General features: G+C 48.4%; 1 protein-coding gene across 5 annotated transcripts in view; it reads left to right on the top strand.

The window, feature by feature from the left end:
* COLEC11 (collectin subfamily member 11) overlaps positions 1 to 22745 on the top strand; it is a 64752-nt gene that overhangs the window by 2269 nt on the left and 39738 nt on the right. For all 5 annotated transcript variants that reach the window (XM_056126729.1, XM_056126720.1, XM_056126712.1 and 2 more), the window contains exon 2: positions 10896 to 11039. In XM_056126729.1, the coding sequence (XP_055982704.1) occupies positions 10922 to 11039 (118 nt within the window). In that variant the 5' untranslated portion in view covers positions 10896 to 10921. The remainder of the gene's footprint in view (positions 1 to 10895; positions 11040 to 22745) is intronic.

The following is a 22745-nucleotide window of genomic DNA, read 5'->3' as shown; positions in this document are numbered from 1 at the left end:
GCATTCGCCTTACAAGCGGCCAACATGGCCGACCCGAGTTCGATTCCTCCGCCCCTCTCGGAGAGCCCGGCAAGCTACCGAGAGTATTCAATATGCCAGACACAGTAACAACAAAGTCTCCAATGGAGACGTTACTGGGCCCGCTCGAGCAAATCGACGATCAACGGGAGGGCCTTTACCTTTACCTTTACCTTATTGTGAAGGGAGAAGGTTTGGGAACATACCCGTTAGAGCTCAGAGATCACTCCTGGCAATGCTCAGGGGGAGCATATGAGGTACCAGGGAGCATATGAGGTACTGGGTCGACTGTATGCTAGGTAAACTCCTTACTTGTTCTACTATTTCTCTGGTTCCCACAAGTTGATTTTGATTTGGGGGTAAGGAGGATGTGAGCTCAGGACTTACTCCTGGCTCTTTGCTCATGAATCACTCCTGGTGGGGTTTAGGAAATCATATGTGATGCTGCGAATTCAATCTGGGTTGGTTTGCATGCAAGGGAAGTGCCCTCCCCACTTTATTATCTCTGTGACCCAACAAGTTGATTTTTTAAAAGATGCATACTTGAACTTAAAAATGATATAATGCAGGGGCTGGAGTGATAGCACAGCGGGTAGGGCATTTGCCTTGCATGTGGCTGACCCTGGTTTGGTTCCCAGCATCCCATATGGTCCCCTGAGCACTGCCAGGAGTAATTCCTGAGTGCATGAGCCAGGAGTAACCTCTGTGCACTGCTGGGTGTGACACAAAAAGCAAAAAAGAAAAAAAAGACATAATGCAGTATTATTATTATTATTTTTTTTGGTTTTGCGCCACACCAAGCAGTGCTCAGGGGGACCATGTGGTGCCCGGGATCAAATGTGGGCCTCCTGCATACACTCGGACCTTTAAGTTATTGCTCTAGTATTCAATTAAAAAAATCCTAACACCAACTTGCATCCAAGAAAGAGACAGAAGCTATTTCCTTTATTAGGCTGAGTGGAAGAAGTCAGTGGAATAAATGTTTCTTGTGACTGAGAGGAGCTAGTCTCTGAAAGAGCAACACATTTGCTGCCAAAGCTGAGACTGGGTTCATCATGGTTCCAACCCAATGGACTGATCAGGCTTGCCCATAAGCTGCTGCATCCCTGCGGTGGGTCTTTATAAGGACCTTTTTATTGGGGGAGGGGGCACTCACCCAAAGAACCTACTCTGGGCTCTGTGCTCAGGGATCACTCATGGACAAGTGATCAGGGGACCATATTGGGTACCAGGGATTGAACCCGAGTCACCGCATGCAAGGCGAGTGCCCTCCCTCTCTGTTGTACTCTATCCCCAGCCCCATGAACGTTATAAGGACTTCTTCAATGGGGACAGCAGTTTCAGTCTCGGTGGGTGCACACGGGTCGCACTGTCTGAGGAGCTGGCCTTGGGTTGCTGTGTGGACAACAGACCTGTCGGCTGCTTGGGGATGTGGAGAATCTGTGGCAGGAGGGGAGCATCATGTCCATTGCCTCACTTGCAGCTGTAAACAGTCCTGCCTGTACCCACTCTTTTTTTTTTTTTTTAAGAGCGATAGCACAGCGGTAGGGTGTTTGCCTTGTGTGCAGCCAGCCCGGCTGAGCCGGGTTCGATAGCTCCGCCCCTCTCGGAGAGCCTGGCAAACTACCGAGAGTATCTTGCCTGCACGGCAAAGCCTGGCAAGCTACCCGTGACGTATTCAATATGCCAAACACAGTAACAAGTCTCATGATGGAGACGTTACAGGGCCTGCTTGAGCAAATTGATGAATAACGGAAGGACCGTGACTGTGAAATTTTTTTATTAGTGAATCACCGTGAGATGCAGTTACAGATTTACAAACTTTCATGCTTGTGTTTCAGTCATACAATGCTTGAGTACCCTTCCCTCCACCAGTGCCCATTTTCCACCACCACGGGTCCCAGTATCCCTTTCACCACCCCATCCCATCCCCCCAACCCCACCTCTCCCTTTTGTTCTCTCTCTCCTTTTGGATGTTGTGGTTTGCAATAGAGGCATTGAGTGGCCATTGTGTTCGGTCTATAGTCTACTTTCAGCACGCATTTCCCATCCAGAGCGGGCCCTCCAACCATATTTTACTTGGTGTTCCCTTCTCTACCTGTGCTGTCTTTTCCTCCAGCATGTGAGGCCAGCTTCCAAGCCATGGAGCAAACCTCCTGGTACTTACCTCTACTATTCTTGGGTGCTAGTCTCCCGTTCTGCTACTTTATAATCCACAGATGAGTGCAATCTTTCTATGTCTGTCTCTCTCTTTTTGACTCATTTCACTTAGCATGATACTTTCCACGTTGATCCACTTATATGCAAAGTTTATGACTTCATCTTTTCTAACAGCTGCATAGTATTCCATAGTGTAGATGTACCAAAGTTTCTTTAACCAGTCATCTGTTCTTGGGCACTCGGGTTTTTTCCAGATTCTGGCCATTGTAAAGAGTGCTACAATGAACAAACAAGTGCAGATGTCACTTCGACCATACTTTTTTTCCGGCTCCTCTAAAGTTCCATACCAGTCCTAATGACTGGCATCAGCCTCCTTCAAGTAAGATCACTCTCGGCAAGACCCCTGGCAGAGCTGACTAAGGAAAAGGGAGGGAGCAAAGCTCAGTCGCGGGGTCCTGGATTCTGGGCAACTTTGCATGAACTCTTGACTTTCCTTCGGACATTTGTTCTTTCGAGTTATTTCATTATCATTATGACCAGCTTTGGGTGTGGATGAGTAGCAGGAGTGGAAGTGAGGGGAGGCAGGCAGGCGTGGTGCTGGGCTCACTTTGGTGGGAGGCCACACTTGGTGGGTCTCAGGGCTTAATCCTGGCTTTGTGCCCAAGGATCACTTCTGGTGGGTTTGGGGGACCGTAAGGGATGTTGGGGGATCAAACCTGCATCATCCCTGTGCAAGGCAGTACCTACCTGCTGTGCTAATGCTCTGTCCCTCTGGGCTCACTTTTATCTTTAACAAATTTTTTTTTTTTTAAATTGAATCACTGTGAGATAGATCCTTACAAAGCTGTTCATGGTTAGGTTTAGTGATACAGTTTTCCAACATCCGCCCGTTCACCAGTGTGCTTTTCCCAGCACCAGTAATCAGTGTCCCCAGTTTCCCTCCCATCACCTCCCCACCCCACCCCACCCCCAACCTACCTCTAGGGCAGGCACTTTTCTTCTCTCTCTCTCTCTCTCTCTCTCACTGTCTCTGTCTCTGTCTCTCTCTGTCTCTCTCTCTCTCTCTCTCTCCTTTTGAGCATTGTGGTTTGCAATATAGTTACTGAAAGGTTATCATGTCTATCCCTTTAGCACACAGCTATTGTCTAGAGCGATCATTTCTAGCTATTAGCTATCATTGTCATAATGGTCCCTTCTCTGTCTTACCTACCCTCCACCCTACACACACTTGTGGTTGATCCCAACCATGGACCACTCCTCCTAGTCCCTGTTTTCCTTGACCATGGATATTAGTCTTCTACTATATATTTTTTAAATACCAAAAATGAATGCAGACATTTTATATCTGTACCCCTCCTTCTGATTCATTTCACTCAGCATGATTCTCTTCATGTCCATCCATTTATAGGCAAATTTTATGACTTCATTTTTCCAAAAAGCTGCATAATATTCCGTTGTGTAGATGTGCCATAGTTTCTTTATCCATTCACCTGTTCCTGGGCACTGAGGTTGTTTCCAGATTCTGGCTATTAATTTTTATTTTCTTTTTCTGGAAAAATAAGAATCCATTCTCCAGGTGGTTGTGGGAATTAAGTAAGTTCTGTGTGTCCTTCTTGGTGTGCAGTAAACACAGAAACCTTTTTCCCCACCACACACATTCAGTCATATCAAAGTGGGGTTGGAAGAGATGACTTCAAGGACTGGAGCACGTACTTCGCATGCTGTAACCCTGGGTTCTGTTATTGGCATCATATACATGGCTCCTTATGGGGGTGACCATCAGGAGTGACCCATAAGCACTGAGACAGGAGTATCGCTTGAGCCCTGCAGGTATGGGTCCAAAACCAAGAAAATTATAAAAGAATATCTAGGCAAGAGAGATAGTAGAGGGGTAAAGGTGCTTGCCTTGCATCAGACCAATGCTCATTCAGTTCCCGGAACCACATATGGTTCTGTGAGCACCACCAAAAGTGAGTCCTGAGTACAACTGTGTGTGGTCCAAAAGAGAAAACAAAACAAAGCAAAAATGCCTGTTACTGGTGTGATTTTTTTTGGGGGGGGGGAGGGAATTTCTGGCTCTCTGTTTGAGGGACATTGAGGTAGTAGGGATGGAATCTGGTTCTCCAGCATGCAAAATAAGTACACGGTTCACTGAACCTTCACTTCTGCCCTGCTACGCTAAGAAGCATCTTTCCCGTCCATGGGAGGAGGAATGCCTATCAGTGCTTGGGAGACCAGCTCTGTCTACATGCCGGGCAAGCACCTAAACCTCTCTACTGTCTCTCTGGCCTCTGAGGAGCATTTCTCACTCTGATGCTGAAAGTAAACAAGTGGGCTGCATGAAGAAAATTAGTAGCTCTAGGAAGACCTAGCTGGCAACATTGTCTTCATCATTTCCTGTCTTTTTTTTTTTTTTTTTTTTTTTAGTATTTGGGCCATACCCAACAATGCCCAGGGAATACTCCTGGCTCTGCACTCAGGAATGACTCCTGGTGGTGCTTTGGGACCATATGGGATGCCAGGGATTGAACCCAGGTTGGCCATGTACTAGGCAAATGGCCTCTCGGCTGTACTGTCACCCCGGCCCCCATTTCCTGTCTTTGTGGTGCCAGACAAGGTCCTGAGTTTGCCCCTGGATTTTTGACAGGTAAAACAGGAATCACGTGTTTATCTCCATGGAGCACGACATGGCCATCCCAGCCCCTCCTGTGGCTTCTCGGTGACACTGATCTTCATCCCTGACCCCTCAGTGTCGGTCCCATGTGTTAATATCCAGGTACCCACTTTGCCAGGTCCCAGGGTCCCAGGACTCCATCCTGGGTCCATTTGTGAAGATTTGAGAAGCCAGGGACAGGCACTCTGAGGGTTGCACTGACCGCCTCAGTGTGGGCCTCTGCCCCTTTGAGCGCCGTGGAGAGTGGCTGCCTCCTAGGGGCGAGAGCACTGAAGCCAGGGCATCATGGAGGGAGCACTTGTGCTGAGCCAGCTCTGGGCAGGGCTGTTTGTGCCCTTGAGCATCCGCACTTTAGCTGGGACACCCACACATGGGGATATGGGCACACACGGAGGCATTACTCTTACATAAGCTCTCCTGCCCCATATCCACGTCCCTCATGGGGGTCTCTCCCTCCTCCACCAACACTCCTGCCCCAGCCGTGAGGCTGTTGTGTGGCCCACAGAGATGTGAGTCCGGCCCTGTCCTGGCCCTGCCAACTCCTACCAGCAGCCATGAGTCCTGGTGCTCTCGTGAGTGTAAATAATCAGCGAGCAGCAGGGTCGAATCCCAGAGCATCTTGTTGAGTGAGAAAAATAAGTGGTGGAAGACTCTAATGTGATATAATGTCCTATAAAACTCAAACCCAAGATAATAAACTCTGATTTTTTTTTTTTTTGGCCATATCCAGCAGTGCTCAGGGTTTACTCCTGTGATTGCTCTGTGCTTAGCAATCACTTCTGGTGGAACCCAGGAGACCCTATGGCATGCTGGGGATCAACCCCTGGTCAGCTGCGTGCAAGGCAAGTGCCCTCCCTGCTCTGGTTCTACCTATGGCTCTGGTCCTGATGATAGTGTCTCCCTCTTTGGGAATATGGCTCAAAAGCAGCATGAATAAGGGTCCCCGGAGATGGCCCAGTGACGTCTGCCTGGCATGCATGAGGCCACACATTCAGTCCCAGCACTGTCCCACATGTGCCAAGCCCCGTCCTGGCACCTCTACTGCCTGGGCTCCCCAACATCACAACAGAGTGCGTGCCAGCTCTGCTACCCCCCAGCCAGGAGTGTGTGCCCATCAGCACCAAGCATGTGACTCTGGTGAGCCCCACAATGCTGGGTGCCACCCCCATGTGTATGTGTGTGGGAGCTGAACTCAAGTGGGTCACCTGCTCTGGTCATCAGCCACAACAAACAAAGGGTGGGAAGGAGCATCAAAGAACCAGTGGAAGCCAGATGGTGGGAAGGAGGGCTTCCCTGAGGAGGGGCTTGGAGACGGTTGGGGTACATGGGGGCCCTCAGCCCCTGGCACTCTGGCTTAGTTGCCACCTGATTCTAAGATGGTGCTTCTCAGTGCTACTGATCTCCACCGCCTATGGATTTGACATGCATGACCCTGTCCCTTCACACAGGGTGGGGTTGTGGTCACGCTGGGTCTGCATGTGAGAGAAATTCCTCCAGAGAAAGGTTGACAGTGAGAGATGGGGTGCCATGTGTAGGCTGGTCCCTCAGCCCTGTGTGGGCAGGGTGGCTTACCTGTCTCCTCAGCCATTCCCCTGCACTGCATCCGCACAAGGCCCCCCAACTCCTCCCCTCCCCTCCCCTTCCCTCCCCTCTCCTCCCCTCCCCCCTCCCCTCCCCCCTCCCCTCCCCTCCCCCCCCACCTCCCCTTCCCTCCCATCCCCTCCCCTCCCCCCTCCCCACCTCCCCTTCCCTCCCCTCCCCTCCCCTCCCCCCTCCCCACCTCCCCTTCCCTCCCCTCCCCTCCCCTCCCCTCCCCCCCCTCCCCTCCCCTCCCCCTCTCCCCACCTCCCCTCCCCCTCCCCCTCTCCCCACCTCCCCTCCCCCTCCCCTCCCCTCCCCTCCCCTCCCTTCTCCTCTCTTCCTCTTTCTCTCTCGTTCGACTTGAGAATGGACACACTTGACACTCTCTTATGTTATAACCTCTTTCTCTGGTAGGAAAAGCAGGAAATGTTGGCACCATTCTTGGTTTCCCCAGGCCCTTTGCTTGCGCACTGTGTCCTGGCCCACTTTAGGACTACTGTGTTTTTTGGTTTTGGTGCAATTGAATAACAGGGTGTAGTGAGTCTTGTGCTGCTTAGCTTCAAGTTTCCATGAGTGTCCCCATCTTTCACTCCTCCCCACTTTTCCTCCCGTTGTTTGTATGATTTGGGACCACACAGGGTGATGTTTAGGTGTTGTTGCCCTGGCGCTGTCCAGGGCACCCTCCAGTGCTGTGGATGTTTGGGATTCTGTGTGCGAGATTCACCTGCCCAGCCCCCAGGCTGTCACTTGGCCTAGGGAGGCAGACACCTCATCCTATTGGCAGATAGGAGTGGGGAGCCAGGGCCCCTGGGAATCCAGGGGGCAGGTCCTGCGGTCTGCCTGAGCCAGCCTACCCAGCTTTGTTTTTCATGGTTCATGAAAATGTCTTCCCTAAAATATCTTTCTGTCCCCCCAAACCATTTTGAGACACAGGAGATGAAAAATGTCATGCCCTTCACATTCCTCGATGACAGATGATAAATCTCATTGTCCTGAAACATACCTTCCTTGAGCATGTGATGTTCTCAACTGTCTTCCCCACACTGTCCTTGCTGCCCCCAGGTGCTGCTTGTGCACCCATGTGGCCAAGCACATGTGGCGCCCACACACGTGTGTTGCCCGTATCTCCTCTCTCTTGGGATCACGACGATCACGATCACGACCATCCTGTTGTTCGTCGATTGCCTCGAGCAGGCCCCAGTAACGTCTCCTTCGTCCTAGCCCTGAGATTTTTTAAAAAATGCCATATTCAAGGCTCTTTCAGGGTTAGGAGAATGAGACCCATCATTGTTACTGGTATTTGGCATATTGGGTATGCCACGGGGAGTTTGCCAGATTCTGCTGTGTGGGCAAGTTACAATCGGTAGCCTGCCAGTTTGTCCAAAGTAGGAATGAGATAATAAGCTTCCAGGAGCTGGGTTTTATAGACTCTGAGTCTTGGCCGTTGATGGGATTACATGGCGCCAGGGTGCCAGTTGGTGGGTGTGACCCCTGCCTACTGGAATTTGGAGGATCTGGGTGGAGGATGCTCAGCCCCAATCCGAGCAGGCTTGGAGATCTCAGCCCCGGGACCCGCGTGCCTTTGTTCCTCTGCTGGTACATTCATGTGTGTGAAGAGTGGTCTCAGCATGGTGGTGGCTGGTTCTGGAGGTCTTCGGCTGCTGGAACCCTGGTCAGGGCGGGGAGGGAAACTCAACCCGCCCACCTTAAGGGGCCCCGGTGAGGACAGCCAGGAGACTCTCTTGGGATGTGTACTTTTATGCTTTCCCATCTAATGCTGGATGTGTTTCCATGGAGAAACCTATGGAGAAGCCCTTGGAGAAGCCTATGTTCTCTCTTGAGAGCGTTACACACACTCTCTCTCTCTCTCTCTCTCTCTCTCTCTCTCTCTCTCTCTCTCTCTCTCTCTCTCCACACCTTCAAAAACCCTCCAAATAAAATCTGTTTTACTTAAAAAACAAAAAACAGTGCCTCAGCTGTGTGTGGACCTTAGTTCTGGCAGCCGAAACAGTCACTCTAAAACATGTCCACATCCCATCTCCTTCCATGCCTGCCTGATGTGTGGGGGCTAGAGTCAGAATTGGAGGACTCTGAAACTCCCCCAATGCTGCAGTGCTGGTTTGCTCTTGTGAGCACAAAAGAGGGAGTTGCCCACCCCTTGCGAGAGGGACCCATCCAGAGCTCTCTGGTGGAAAGGTCGGGGTGACACAGGGTCAGACAAGGGTTCCGCAGTGTGAACCTTTTAGGGCATCTATCCAGGGCCCCTTCCTGCCTTCTGTGCAGGGAGTGAAGCCTGGGGACTTATAACGTGGGGACGCCTCTAACAGCCCATTAGAATCTTCTTTCATCTGGATGGTGCTGGCGGGGAGAGGAGGTGGTCAGTTGGACCTCTAATCTGTGCTCACACAGCCCCCATGATTTCCCAGGTCCGGGGGAGCCTCCCCACACTTGTTCTTCCCTGCCTCCCCACAGCCCACAGCCCGGCCCTCTGCTCCCACAGGCACTGAGACACTGGCAGTCCCTTTGCCCTGATGCTGGAGTCCTGACCTTCTCGCCCGCCCCCCACGGGAAATGCAAGGCCTCTCCCCGCAGGGACAGATGGCACCACAGTGCTCATGGGCTCCTCCTTCCAACCTCGAGGTCCCGCGGCTCCGCCCCTAGGGTACTCCTCACCCAAGCCCTGGTGCCCGCTGGCTCCTGTTGCAGGCTCCTAGGCCGCAGGTGTCCTCCCTGCCTGGGGTCTCCTCCTCCCTCACCGGACCATACCAGACTCACAAATTGTCCTCTGTCCTCTTGTCTATCTGTTGGTCTCTGTCTCTTCCATCCACATGCAAGCTTTGCTCTTGTCCTGCCCCAGAGACTAGTTCAAGCCTGCCTGGGGTTGGCATCTGCCCGCCTGGCTGACATGGGGAGCCCTGGGAAGTCAAGATGGGACCTGGAGGCCTCCCCATGAGCATCCTGCTTCTCAGAGCCCACTTCCTGGGTCCTCTCCTGGGCTACCTTCTCCTTTTGCTGGTCCCCTCCTAGGTCTCTCCTCTCCTTCCTGCCCCCCACCCCCACCCGTCTCTCCCCTCCTTCCTGACCCCCTCCTGGTTCTCTCCCCTCCTTCCTGGCCCCCTCCTAGGTTTCCCCTCTCTTGGCCCCCTCCTGGGTCTCCTTCCTCCTCCCTAGACACCTCCTGGGTCCCCTTTTCCTTCCTGGACCCCGTCCTGACTCTCCCCACCTTATGACCCCCTCCCCACCCCCCACTTTTCCTCCACATAGGGCTTCCTCTCGCTCAGGTTTGGTGGTGTCCTGGACTATCTGTTTTGGGGTATGGAGGCTGCTCCTGATTAGGGGCAGGAGAGGGATCCTGTGACAACCAGGAAGCTGCTGTGGGTCCCTACAGGACTGTACCCTGAGGTCCATTGGTTTTCTTAGGGGTCTCCCCATGAGAGGGGCTGGCATGGTGGTGGCTTTCCCCTGGGTGTTCGCATAACACTGACCCCAGCGCCTGGCCTCTGGGCTCTTCCCTGTGTGTCTGGAACACAGACTCCTTGTCTGCGGTGGAGGCGGTAAATTGGCAGCGCCCATTGGTGCAGGATTTGCCAAGCCCCCTCCACACTGCCCCTCCTCTGTAGAAGACACCCCACATCTGTGGGTGTGGTGTCCTGCATGGAACCATACAACCTGTTTGGAAGTGTCTGTTCTGAAAGTCCGAAGGGTCTCAGTACTGGCCATGCTAGCACAGTTGGGCTTTATAGGGCTGGACATGGGGACTGGGACCTTCTTTGTGTCTGGTGGGAGGAGGAGAGGACACACACACACACACACACACACACACACACACACAGAGAGAGACAGACAGACAGACAGACAGACAGAGAGACAGAGACAGAGACAGAGGCAGAGGCAGAGACAGGCAGAGATGTGGGGAGGAAGAGAGAGAGGGAGGGAAAGAAGCAGAGAGAGAGGGAGAGAGAGAGAGAGAAAGAGAGAGACAGACAGACAGACAGAGAGACAGAGACAGAGGCAGAGGCAGAGACAGACAGAGATGGGGGAGGAAGAGAGAGAGGGAGGGAAAGAAGCAGAGAGAGAGGGAGAGAGAGACAGACACAGAGAGAGGGAGAGAGAGACAGAAACACAGAGAGAGGGGGAGAGAGAGAGAGAGAAAGAGAGAGAGACAGACAGACAGACAGACAGAGAGACAGAGACAGAGGCAGAGGCAGAGACAGACAGAGATGGGGGGAGGAAGAGAGAGAGGGAGGGAAAGAAGCAGAGAGAGAGGGAGAGAGAGACAGACACAGAGAGAGGGAGAGAGAGACAGAGACACAGAGAGAGGGAGAGAGAGAGAGAGGAGGGCCCCTGTAAGTTACTGAGTGCCTGCCCAGCAGGGAAGTGGCCTGCCTGTGGCCTGCACACTGTCACTCGCTATCACTGGGCTCTGGAATTCCCGTCACTGTTTATTCCTTCCTTCATTTAGGAGTCAGTGTCCTGTGAGGGCTCATTATGAAGCGGGATCTAGCTCTAATTGGCCTGGCCTTCCTGTCACTGCTCCCATCTGGACATCCTCAGCAGACGCCAGAGGACGCCTGCTCCGTGCAGATTCTCGTCCCAGGCCTCAAAGGTAAGCACCCACCAGGCCTCCCAAGCAGTGTGGCAGGCTGGAGCCCACATGTGACTGGCATAGGGCATCCCCAGGCACTTTCTGGTGCCAGCTTAGGACCTATGGATGATTGACTTTAATTACCTGGGGCAAATCTGCTACCTTTTTTGGGTCTTCAGTTTCCCCATATGTAAAATTAAGGATTGCTTTATGTGATTTTTTTTTTTTGGCTTTTTGGGTCACACCAGCAATGCTTAAAGGTTATTCCTTGCTCTGCACTCAGGAATCACTCCTGGCGGTCCTCGGGGGACCATATGGGATGCCGGGGATTGAACCCAGGTCAGCCACATGCAGAGCAAATGCCCTACCCATTGTACTACTGTTCTGGCTCCACGTGATTTTTTTTAAAAACCATTTTTACTGAGGTACTGAGATTTGAAGTACTGTAAATTATATGTTTCATGCATCCATCGTTCCAACATAACACCAACCATCAGAACATGTGCTTCCTTCCACCCATGTCCTAAGGACCCTTCCAGCCACCTCCTTCATGTAAACTCAGTTCTATAGACAAAATATGTGGTTCTGATGATTGTGAACACTTGTTATTCCTTTACTATGTTTCTTTTTTATCCTTCATGTGAGAGAGATCTTTTTTAAAAAATTATTGTGGAGGTAGTGTCACCTATACATATAGATGAATAGAGCTAAACTCCTGAAATTCTACAAAATCCTAACATCAATGATAAGTTGATAAAATACATTTTTTCAAGAACTGTCTATCTTTTTTTTCAAGAATATACATTAAAATGAATATTTAATTAATTAAAATATTTAATTAAAATAATTCTATGCTATAAAGTTTACATAAAATAGGGGCTGGAGAGATAGTACAGCAGGTAGAGCACTTGCCTTGCACGTGGCCACCATAGTTCAATTCTCGGCATCCCATATAGTCCCCTGAGAAATCCTCAGGAATGATTCCTGAGTGCAGATGCAGGAGTAATTCCTGAACATTTCCAGGTGTTCTTCCAAAAAAAAACCATTTACATAAAACAGATAAATCCTACAAATATAAAATTTAGTAAGAGTAAAGAGCCAGAGAATGATATATGTATATATATTTTAATTTTTATTAGTGAGACACCATGAGGTACAGTTGTAGACTTACAAATTTTTGTGCTTGGGTTTCAATTATATAATGATCAAATCCCCATCCCTCTACCAGTGCCCATTTCCCACCACCATGGATCCCAGTATCCCTCCCACCCCCCATCCCCCCACATCCCACCCTGCCTCTGTGGCGGGGCATTCCCTTTTATTCTCTCTCTCCTTTTGGGTGTTGTGGTTTGCAAAAGAGGCATTGAGTGGCAATTGAGAATGATGTTTTTAAGAAAATCACAATCTTTGGGGCCAGAGAGACAGTTCCAAGGGATGGAACTGTGTGTATTGTGTATTGTGTACACACATATTTTGTGTACACAAGAGGTGTGGGTTAGATCCCTGGCATCAATATTAGGATATTGAGTCACAAATAGTGATATTTGGGTCAAACATATTTGAGTCACAAATATTGAGTCACATTGAGTATGGTCTAAAAACCCAATGAAGCCAAACCAAAACTAAACCAACAAAGTAAGCCTTCACTCTCAAGAAAATCACCAGTTTCTATGGAGCATGGGGAGGTTTTAAAAACCTTGTAATCCCCAGAGACAGATCCATGCTTGGTTCAAATGGAAATGGGATCCTTATTCAAAAGTTAGAAAGAATTTTGGGGGGACTCTTTAGAGGGGCTCAGGTGATTCTCAGCTGAATTGGGCTAGTGGTTGGGCTGGTGGTTCAGGATTGGGATTCAGGGGTCAGAGGGAACCCTCAATGCAGCTCAGGTTCTGAGGTTCTTGGGGCACCTCTGGGACTACACATGACAATGTTTGGAGGATTATATCGTGTTAGGAATTGGACTTGGGTCAAGCACACGCTAGGTAAGTACTGTAACTGCCATGCTATCTTCTAGCCCCTGGCAAGAATCTGGAGATGGGAACTGCATGCAGCCAAGCCACAGAGTCAGCTGGGGCTGGATGCTACTAAGTGCAAGAAGATATGGACATAAGAAGTCTCAGATGCCCTCTCATGCCTCCCAGTTCTATAGCACCTTTCCTCTCCTCATTTGGACTCCATGAGTCATGGACTCCTCGAACCCCTCAGCCTTGGTTCTGCCAAACAGGCCTTAAAGAGAGGTTGTAGACTCTAATAGACTGTGGAGAAAAGCAAACTCAGGGGTCAGAGACATTATATAGTGGGTGAGACACTTGCCTTACATGTGGCCAACCTGGCATTGATCTCTGGCTCTACATGTGATTCCCTGAGTCCAGCCAGAGTGATACTGAAAACAGAGCCAGGAGTAAACCCTGAGCACCAGTTTTCCTCTCCCTACCTGCCTTTTCTTTCTCTCTCTCTCTCTCTCTCTCTCTCTCTCTCTCTCTCTCTCTCTCTCTCTCTCTATTTCTCTGAAAGGAGATTTTTAAGGGACACATAGGGAAGTACATTTACAGGGCCAGAGAGATAGCTCAACATGCTGACAGATATGTTGTATGCTGAGGGCCCAGGTTTCATCCCGCAGGGACATAATTCCCTAAGTACTGTCTGGTACCCTGCACTGCCAGGAGTTACCCCTGAGCAAAGAGCCATGAGTTTCCCCTGAGCATTGCAGGATGTGGCCTAAGCTAGTAAACACACAGATTAAGGTATGTTTATAGTTACAACAGAAAGTCAGTATAAGTCAGTATAAAGCAAGATCAAGTTGTAAATAAACCCTTCAGAATTCCACTTAAAATATGCAGTACAATAAAAAAGAGAAAAAAACCTTAAAGAAAAAGACTGAGCTGTCAATCGTTATGCTACGGCTGACTATGGATTTGTCAGATTCTGAAAGAGTTCATAGGGGGATCAGCGAGGGGGTGTTCCCAAACAGTGCTCAGAGGCTGGGGCAACTCCCAGTGACGCTAGGCCTGACTTCTGAGCTAATGACCCAGTGCCCAGCTCTGGCAATGAAGTGATTCTGGGCTAAGACCTGTGCAGTAGTAGGTATCCAATACCCTGGGAGCTCTCTCCCGCGCCTTCAGGGATACCTTGAGGGCACTTCTGATCCAGTTTTGGAATCTGCATTGGTCATGATTTCTGCACAATCCAGTGAAAAGTCTGAGCTGGCCCAGTGTGCAGGGCAGAGACATGTGTTATCTCTCCGGTCCTCGGCAGGCACACCCAGGGACCCTGCGTCTCCTCTTGTCAATGACTTCTCCATGCTCATGCCGTAAATGAGTCGGTGAACTGCTACCAAAACTGCCAGGCAAATGCTTCATCTAAAAGACTGTGGGCCTAATGGTGTTCTTAGTCATCCCCATGTCCTTCAACTTCAAGGATAAAGGTTCCTCAGAGAGTTGTGCCATGAGTTTGACATGGATCCTGCTCTCCTGGGGCAGAGGAGAACTCTGCTGAGTGATGCTGATGCTCTGTGCCATGTCTGGGGCTGCGAGTATGATGCAGACTCAAGTTGCTGTTTCATGAGACAGACTCAAGTCCATTAAAACCGAAGGGAGGAGCTGGAGCAATAGCACAGTGGGTAGGGTGTTTGCCTTGCACGCGGCCGACTCGGGTTCGATTCCCAGCATCCCATGTGGTCCCCCAAGCACTGCCAGGAGTGATTCCTGAGTGCAGAGCCAGGAGTAACCCTTGAGCATCGCTGGGTGTGACCCAAAAAGCAAAAATAAATAAATAAATAAATAAAAATAAAACCAAAGGAATACATTTGGTAGGTAGGGAAATTTATGAAGTGTTTTCTTTTATTTTCTTAATTTTTGAGGTCCACCTAGCCATGATCAGGGCTTACTGCTGATTTTCTGCATGAGGGTCACTCCTGGAACTTTTCAGGGGACCATATGTGTGCTGTAGACTGAACTGAGACCAGTCACATGCCAGGAAGGAGCTTTTTCCAGTGTGCTCTCTCCAACCTCCATGAGTTTATGAAAGCCTTAAAAGTCTGGCTTTTTGTTGTTCTCAGGCCACACCCAGTGGTACTCAGGGCTACACTCCAGGCTCTGTGCCTAGAGATCACTCCTGGCGGTACTGGGGGGACCATATATGGGATGCCAGGGATAGAACCTGGGTCAACTGCTTTTTAGGCAAAAAAGTACTGACTGACCCTGTACTGACCCTGCAGCCGTCAGAGTGTCTTGATCTTTTATTTCTAGATTCTTGAGGTATGAATGAGAAATGAAAGCCTATGTATTTGAGGCATGCATTGTGGTGACTGAATCGAGGGCATGCAGGCATGGTGCCCTCAGTCGCGTTAGCACTCCTCCCAGCCTGCAGAGCCCCCTTTCTGTGTTTGTGGCCAGAACTGGATATTGCCCTGGGACAGCCCCATGATAGGAGAATGCTGGTGAGAAATAGTGCCCCTGTAAACAGGGACTGCCTTGATGTTTAAATTGACTGTAGGGGAAAGGGTAAGGAAGGGATTCTATGGGATTTCTAAGCAACCGAAGTTCAGGACCATGCAGTTGTTTTTGATTTGCTTATTTATTTATTTACTTATTATGGCCACACTTGGTAGTGCTTAAGGGCTACTCCTGGTTAAATGCCTGAGAGTAACTTTTGGCACATTCAGGGGACAGTATAATTCCAGGGATCAAATCTGGGCCTTCTACATGTAAAGCTTTCTGCTTGAATTTTTATATATGTTCATTGAACATATAATAACATACCCATAGTCCCCTGAGCACTGCTAGGAGTGATCCCTGAGTATCATTGTGTATGACTCAAAAGCCAAAAGAAGAAAGAACAAGGTGCCCCCAAAACTGCTGGATGTGGCAAAAATACAAAACAAAACACAACGGTTACCTGACATTCACAGGGGATGGAGACATAGTACAATGGGTAGGGCACTTGTCTTACATGCAGTTGACCTGGATTTGATCCCTGACACCCCAGATGGTCCCTGAGCATAAAAGGAGTAATTCCTGAGTACAGAGCCAGGAGTAACACCTGAGCACTATTGGGTGTGACCCCGAACCAGAGAGAGAGAGAGAGAGAGAGAGAGAGTATTTTAGGAGCCACCCCTGGTAATTCTCAGCCTACTAGACTGATGGTTCAATGTTGGGGTCCTCTGATGTAAGGGTCCAATCAGAGCCATCATGATGTGCTTGGGGGCTACCAGAGTTACACCCAGGAGTTCTCTGGGGTGCCATGTAATGCCAGGGATCAAACCTAGAGCGCCTGATGCAAAGAATATGCTTCCCCTAACATACGCTCAAAATTTCTGAGGGGTAGGCTTGCTAATATACATGAATTTTTCCACTGCTACAGATAATTTTTTTCCCAGCCATCAAAGAAAGATTGTCTGCCCCCCACCCCCGTCCCATCAAAATGAGTTGTGACTCTCTCCCAGTGCAGAGATAGTGTGTTATTATTAATGTGTTATTAATACACATTAATAATAGTCTTGCAACCCCCTGTACAGGTTGGAGCATGCCTTGTGCCAATTATTCCTGTGTTACCTCCCCACTCTATTCTTATAGGTTTGATCATACTTGAAATTAATTTACCATTGTTCCTCGAGACAAGGTTGAGAGCTGGGTGACATGTGCATTGGAAATCTCTCTCCTCTGAGCCTCTTCCTCTCCACATCCCTGTGCCCTCTCTGCCCCCTCCCACATCTATCTCTGTGCTAGCATTAGCATTTGGGTACTTGAGCAGGCTGGCGGCTTGGCATGTATTTCTTTGTTCAGCCGTAGAGACAAGTATCACGGCAGCCAGAAACATTTGTAACTTTCTCCACTGGCTACAAATACATCACAAAATCTCATTCTGCAGAAAACAGCTGGCCCGTGCCTTGCTCGCTGGATCTACAATCACCGCAGATGCGATTTATGTGAAAGCGTTCTGCTCGCATTTTTATATGATTTGCAGGGAAACCAGCAAGTAGTAAACACCAGCCACATTCCCTTTATTTCTCTGAGAGAGAGGAGTGAGCGGCCTGTTAATGATGGTGGAAAATGAGCTAGATTGTTGACGTGTTAGCCTCTCCTGGTAGAGAAATAACATGTCATTTAGAACTTGATGTGGTAAACGAGCCCCAAATCAATAGCTGATAAGAAAAGGATGTGGGAGAAAGGCGATTGTTCTCCCCAGGTGTACATTACCAAATGCACATAATCTTTTGAGTGGAGAGGTTTATAGGACTATGGTGCTCAGTTATTAGGAGCTGCGGTTAGGTCTTTGTGCCCCCTGAGGCTCATGGATAAGGAACATTTAAAACCCTGCCACCTAGCCGCAGTGTTTGCAGGCCGCTTTGTTCAAGAACACTGTTGTCTCTAAGGAGGAGAGCTAGAAGGGACATGCAGGGAGCAAGCCTGTCACCCAGGCCCGCCCCTTGCTGTATTTGCAGTGGCCACTGAAGCATTAGGGTGAAGATGGTCAGGGAGGCAAAGGGCTTTTTGCAGGAGCCATCACCCTGACATCTTACCTGGACCCAATACTTCCAGCCTTGCCGAAGTTTAAACTGGGAGAGTCCATGCAGTTAGCATGATTGGAGGAGGCTTTTTCAAGAATTCTTTTTATTTATAAGTATATTTTTTGTCACATCTGGTGATGCTCAGGGCTTACTTCTGACTCTGTGCTCAGGGATCACTCCTGGCTGTACTTGGTTGACCATATGAGATGCCAGGAATCGAACCCAGGTCAGTGGTTGTGTGTAAGGCAAGTGGCTTCCCTGATGTACTATCATTCAGGCCCCCTGGGCCCCCATGAGAATGCTTTCTGACCTTCTAACTGTGCTCTTCCTTTACACAGGAACAGACATGAGGATTCAAGGAATTTGCCATTAAATGTTGACTTAAATCCATTCATTCATTAATTTTTTTGTTTTGGGGCTACACCTCCAGTTGTGTTCAGGGTTTATTCCTAGCCCTGAGCTCATAGTTCTCTCCTGGAGAGTTTAGAAGATCATGTAGGATGATGGGGATAAAACCTGGATTGGCCACTTGCAAAGCAAGTGCCCCACCTATTGTACTGTCTCTCTAGCTGCTCTTAAATTTATGTTTAATCCAATGATAGTTACCCAGAAATCTTAGGGAGAATGGTGTGTAAGTCTTGCGAGAGGTAGAGACTAGTGAGAGATGCAAGGAAATCATGAGGATTCAACTCTTTAAAAAATTTCCCATAGTCTTGAATGCCCTGCCACAGAGGCAGGGTGGGATAGGGGAGGATGGGGGTGGGGGGAGGGATACTGGGATCTGTGGTGGTGGAAAATGGGCACTGGTGGAGGGATGAGTACTTAATCAGTGTATAATTGAAACCCAAGCACAAAAATTTGTAAGTCTACAACTGTACCTCTTGGTTTGTCACTAATAAAAATTAAAAAAAAATTTCCTATAGTCTCACTGTTTCAAACTCAGGAGTCTAACTCAAGTGGTAGCACAAATGGCTTGCCTGTGTACAGGGTCCTGGGTTAGATCTCCGGGTACCACATACCCCATGACCCCTCACTCCTAGAATAGCATCATTGCTCCTTTCACCAGCACCGCCAGTCCCAAACACCTGTTCCAGGACCTGGGTTCAAAAACAAGACATCCTTGCTATTTTATGACCCCCTGAATGCTGCATGCCCCTTGAGCACTGTAAGTGTTCTCTCACCTCTAGCACTTCCAGGTGAGAAGACCTGGGTCTGGTTCCAGACAATGCATGGCTCCTGGGCACGGAATGGCCTGAAGAATGAGTGGCTCAAATCAAATCAAAATCAAATCAAATCAAAAACCTCAAAAGCATCTCAGTGCTTTTAGTAATATATTATTCTTTTTTAGCTTTAGTTTATCTGGTGCTATTGTTTATTATTATTATTATTTTGGTTTTTGGACAATACCTATTTGTGCTCTTGGCTCTGTGCTCAGGGATCACTCCTGGTGGGGCTCAGGGGCCATACACATCCAGTGCTGGGGATAGAACCTAGGTCGACCACAGGCCAGGCAAGTGTCCTACACGGTGTGCTGTCTGTCTAGCCTCAGATGGTGCTGTTTGGATGGAAACTATAGAACTGATTTGATCAGCTTACATGTGGGAGCAGGTGGAGGTGGGTGGAAATTAGGAAGGCTGTGCCTTGCCCTTCTCTTTTCTGAGAGGTGAATGAGGGTTAGCATTGCCAGGTAACTGACAATTGGATGGTTTTGTTGGATTCAAATAAATATTTTGGCGTCCTAGAGAGGTGTAGTCAAGACTGGGGCTGAAGTGGCCACATGTCTGAGATGCTCTTGTCCTTGTTCTTCTGTCCTGGGGCTTCGTCTGTCTGTGAAGTGGATGCCATGTTGCCCACACCTCAGCCTGATGTTGGGGGGGGGAGGGTCAGTTCAGATAATTAGATTTTTGGAAATAAGTCAGTACCTAAATCTAGATAATTCACTCAGAAGAGAAAAGCTAGAGGGCGTACTGAATGTTCATTTTTTACCAGTGTTGTCAGAAGGGCTGTGTCAAGACCTCTTCTAGGTGCTTTGGGAGATCAGGCCTCTCAAATCTGAATTCTCTCTTCACATTGTTTTAGATGAGATTGGGTGCATTCAGGGTGGTAGGGCTATAGACCTCACAAAGTTTTAATCCAGTGGGAGAGACGGAGTCAGTCCAGTGGGAGCAGAGAGCCACGCTGGCTCTGATGCTGCTCACCTCTGGCCTGTCGCTGCTAGGGGGTACTACTGTCCTTCACCAACCCAAGGGCTGGATCATGTTATTTCCCCGTACACAACATGCTGGGGGCTTTCCTAGGCCCCAGTGCCACACATCTGAGTGTTTTCTTCTTCAGCCCCTTTCAGCTCTTTTGGACCAACTCCATCCTGTCTCCTTCAGCCTCATCTGTGCAGTATAAATGGTATTATTTTTCTTTTTGGGTCATACCCTGTTGATGCTCAGGGGTTACTCCTGGCTCTGCACTCAGGAATTACTCCTGGCGTGCTTGGGGGTCCATATGGGATACTGGGGATTGAATCCGGGTCGGCCTCATGTAGTGTTGCTCCAGCCCTGGTACATTTTTTTTTTTTAAGTTTTTAAAAAAATTTATTTATTTATTTTTTATTAAAGGTAAAGGCCCTCCCGTTGATCGTCGATTTGCTCGAGCGGGCCCAGTAACGTCTCCATTGGAGACTTTGTTGTTACTGTGTCTGGCATATCCAATACTCTCGGTAGCTTGCCGGGCTCTCCGAGAGGGGCGGAGGAATCGAACTCGGGTCGGCCATGTTGGCCGCTTGTAAGGCGAACGCCCTACCCGCTGTGCTATCGCTCCAGCCCTTTTTATTGAATCACTGTGAGGTAGATCCTTACAAAGTTGTTCATGATTAGGTTTCAATCATACAATGTTCCAATACCCATCCCTCCACCAGTGTACATTTCCCAATACCAGTGTCTCCAATAAACCTCCCATCACTGCCTCCCCTCGCCCCACTACAACCTGCCTTTATGATAGGCACTCTCTCTCTCTCTCTTTCTCTATCTCTCTCTCTCTGTTTCTCTCACACACTTTCTCCTTTTGGGCATTGTGATTTGCAATACAGATACTGAAAGGTTATTAGGTATATCCCTTTATCTACTTTTAAGACTCAGTTTTTGTCCAGTGTCATCATTTCCAGCTATTACTGTCATAATGGTCCCTTCTCTCTTACTTACCCTCCGCTCCTCACACACTTGTGGTTGATTCCAACCATTGGCCTGTATTCCTACCCTCTTGTTTTCCCTGGCATGGCATGGAAATTAGTCTTCTACTTTATATTTTTTATATACCACAAATGAATGCAGTCAATCAATGTCTGTCTCTCTCCTTCTGACTCATTTCACTCAGCACGTATAAATGACCACTATAAATGTTTCTTTCTCCACCTGCACAGATGCATAAATGATGACGCTTTCCTCCCCTGTGCATGTGCTATTTATTTCCTTATATGTGCAGGTTCTGTGCCCCCTTTTCTCAGAGCACTTTCCCCTTATTTTGGCCACATCTACCAGACTTCAACTCAAAGCCACTTTATGAGAGAGGACTTTCCTGATCCTCAGTCATAAATTTTCTTTATCTTCACTATTTCACTTATTGAAGTTATCACCTCATTTTATTTTTGTATTATGTGTTTGCAAATGATAATTATGTTTTCTCCCTCATGGTATTTTTATTTATTTATTTATTTATTTTTTTATAATTTATTTCTTTATTGAATCACTGTGGGAAAAGTTACAGAGCTTTCGGGTTTAGGTCTCAGTCATGTAAATATCAAACACATTTCCCTTTACCAATACTTACTTTTAACTGCGAACCCCAATAGAACCCCACCTCCCGCCCCTCCCAATTCCTGTGAGGCAGATGAGTTCTAGTTAATACTCTATCTACTTTGACTAGATACATTGTTTCGATAGAAGATGCACAATTATTGTTTAGAGTTTACGACCCCTCCCCCCCATCAGACATGCTGAAACAGCGTTGTGAAATGATTTGCTTTCTACAACTTGGCTTAAGAATAAAATGATGTCGCACGGCTGCAGTAGCGGCCGCGCGGTTTTGGATTTCTGCTATTTTACTTATTAGCCCTGGAAGAATTTTTATTAAAAGTTAGATAGTTAAGAGATTGGTTTCTGTGCTCTGGAGTCGTGGCCGTGCCGGAGAGCCGCTCGTGGGGGGCAGCTGGCGACCTCGGTCGGGCGTGAAGGACGGCCCATTACGCCCCCCTTCCCACCTCATGGTATTTTTAAATCATCAAGAGAATCCATATTCATCTTAAATGTTCACGTTTCAAAGTCCAGGAAACATAGGCCACTAACATACTTCCATGGCAGTCAGCTCAAACAATTCTTTCTAAATCACTTTGCACTTGGAATGATATGAGCCTTCCTTATCTCTTTAAAGTCTTTCACAAAATCATAATTTCTGTAGAAATCTCCATGTGTTTTCTTTCGTGGTTCAACCACAACAGACTTATACAAAGTTGCGATCCCATGGCTAGAATGACTGTCCAGCAATATGATATCAAGACCCTTGGCTGGAAGCCCACATACCCGAGATTTCGCCAGTGGGTGCAGGATGTTATGACAGTTATCCACTCAGTATGATGGCCATCTAGAATGAAGGAGAAATGGCTGGTCAAATGAGAATTCTTACACCAATCTTCTTCCCATGTCATGAAACTTGAAACATTCTTATTCCTCCCGGGTAGCTTATAGAGTTCCTCTTTATTCATGACGTTCTGTGGTCAGTCGGCTGTGGCTAAGATACTTTCCCCCATTTTTTCATGCATGGTGATCTGTGGACACTTTCTCTTTCTCCTTCATGCCTTTCCTTAGCACTGGAAGAGCACAGCTATCAACAGTTCTCTGGGCATCAGAGGTTTGTTCTATCTTCCTGGAAAGGTATGGTGTGGATATGGGACATTTACCCATACCTTAGATTCTTTTCTTCAACTTTCAGCATTCTAACTTGCAAACCAAGCAATACTTGCTGCTTCATTTTCTCTTTGTGCAGCACCATGGAAAAGTTCTTCCTCCTAATCTTTAGCTTCATGAATAAATGTTTCAATCACTGGCCATTCTGTTACTCAGCCTATAGACCGATCCAGTTATTGTAGTTATTGTAATTTAACAGCTGGGGAGATTGCACAGGGGTTAAAGCATTTGCCTTGTATGCGACTGACCTGGTTCGATCCCCAGTACCAT

This window comes from Sorex fumeus, unplaced genomic scaffold (assembly GCF_029834395.1).
Source record: "Sorex fumeus unplaced genomic scaffold, SorFum_2.1 ptg000006l, whole genome shotgun sequence".
NCBI lineage: Eukaryota > Metazoa > Chordata > Mammalia > Eulipotyphla > Soricidae > Sorex > Sorex fumeus.
The sequence above is the reverse complement of the archived record's forward strand: the minus strand, read 5'-3'. Positions and strand labels throughout refer to the sequence as shown.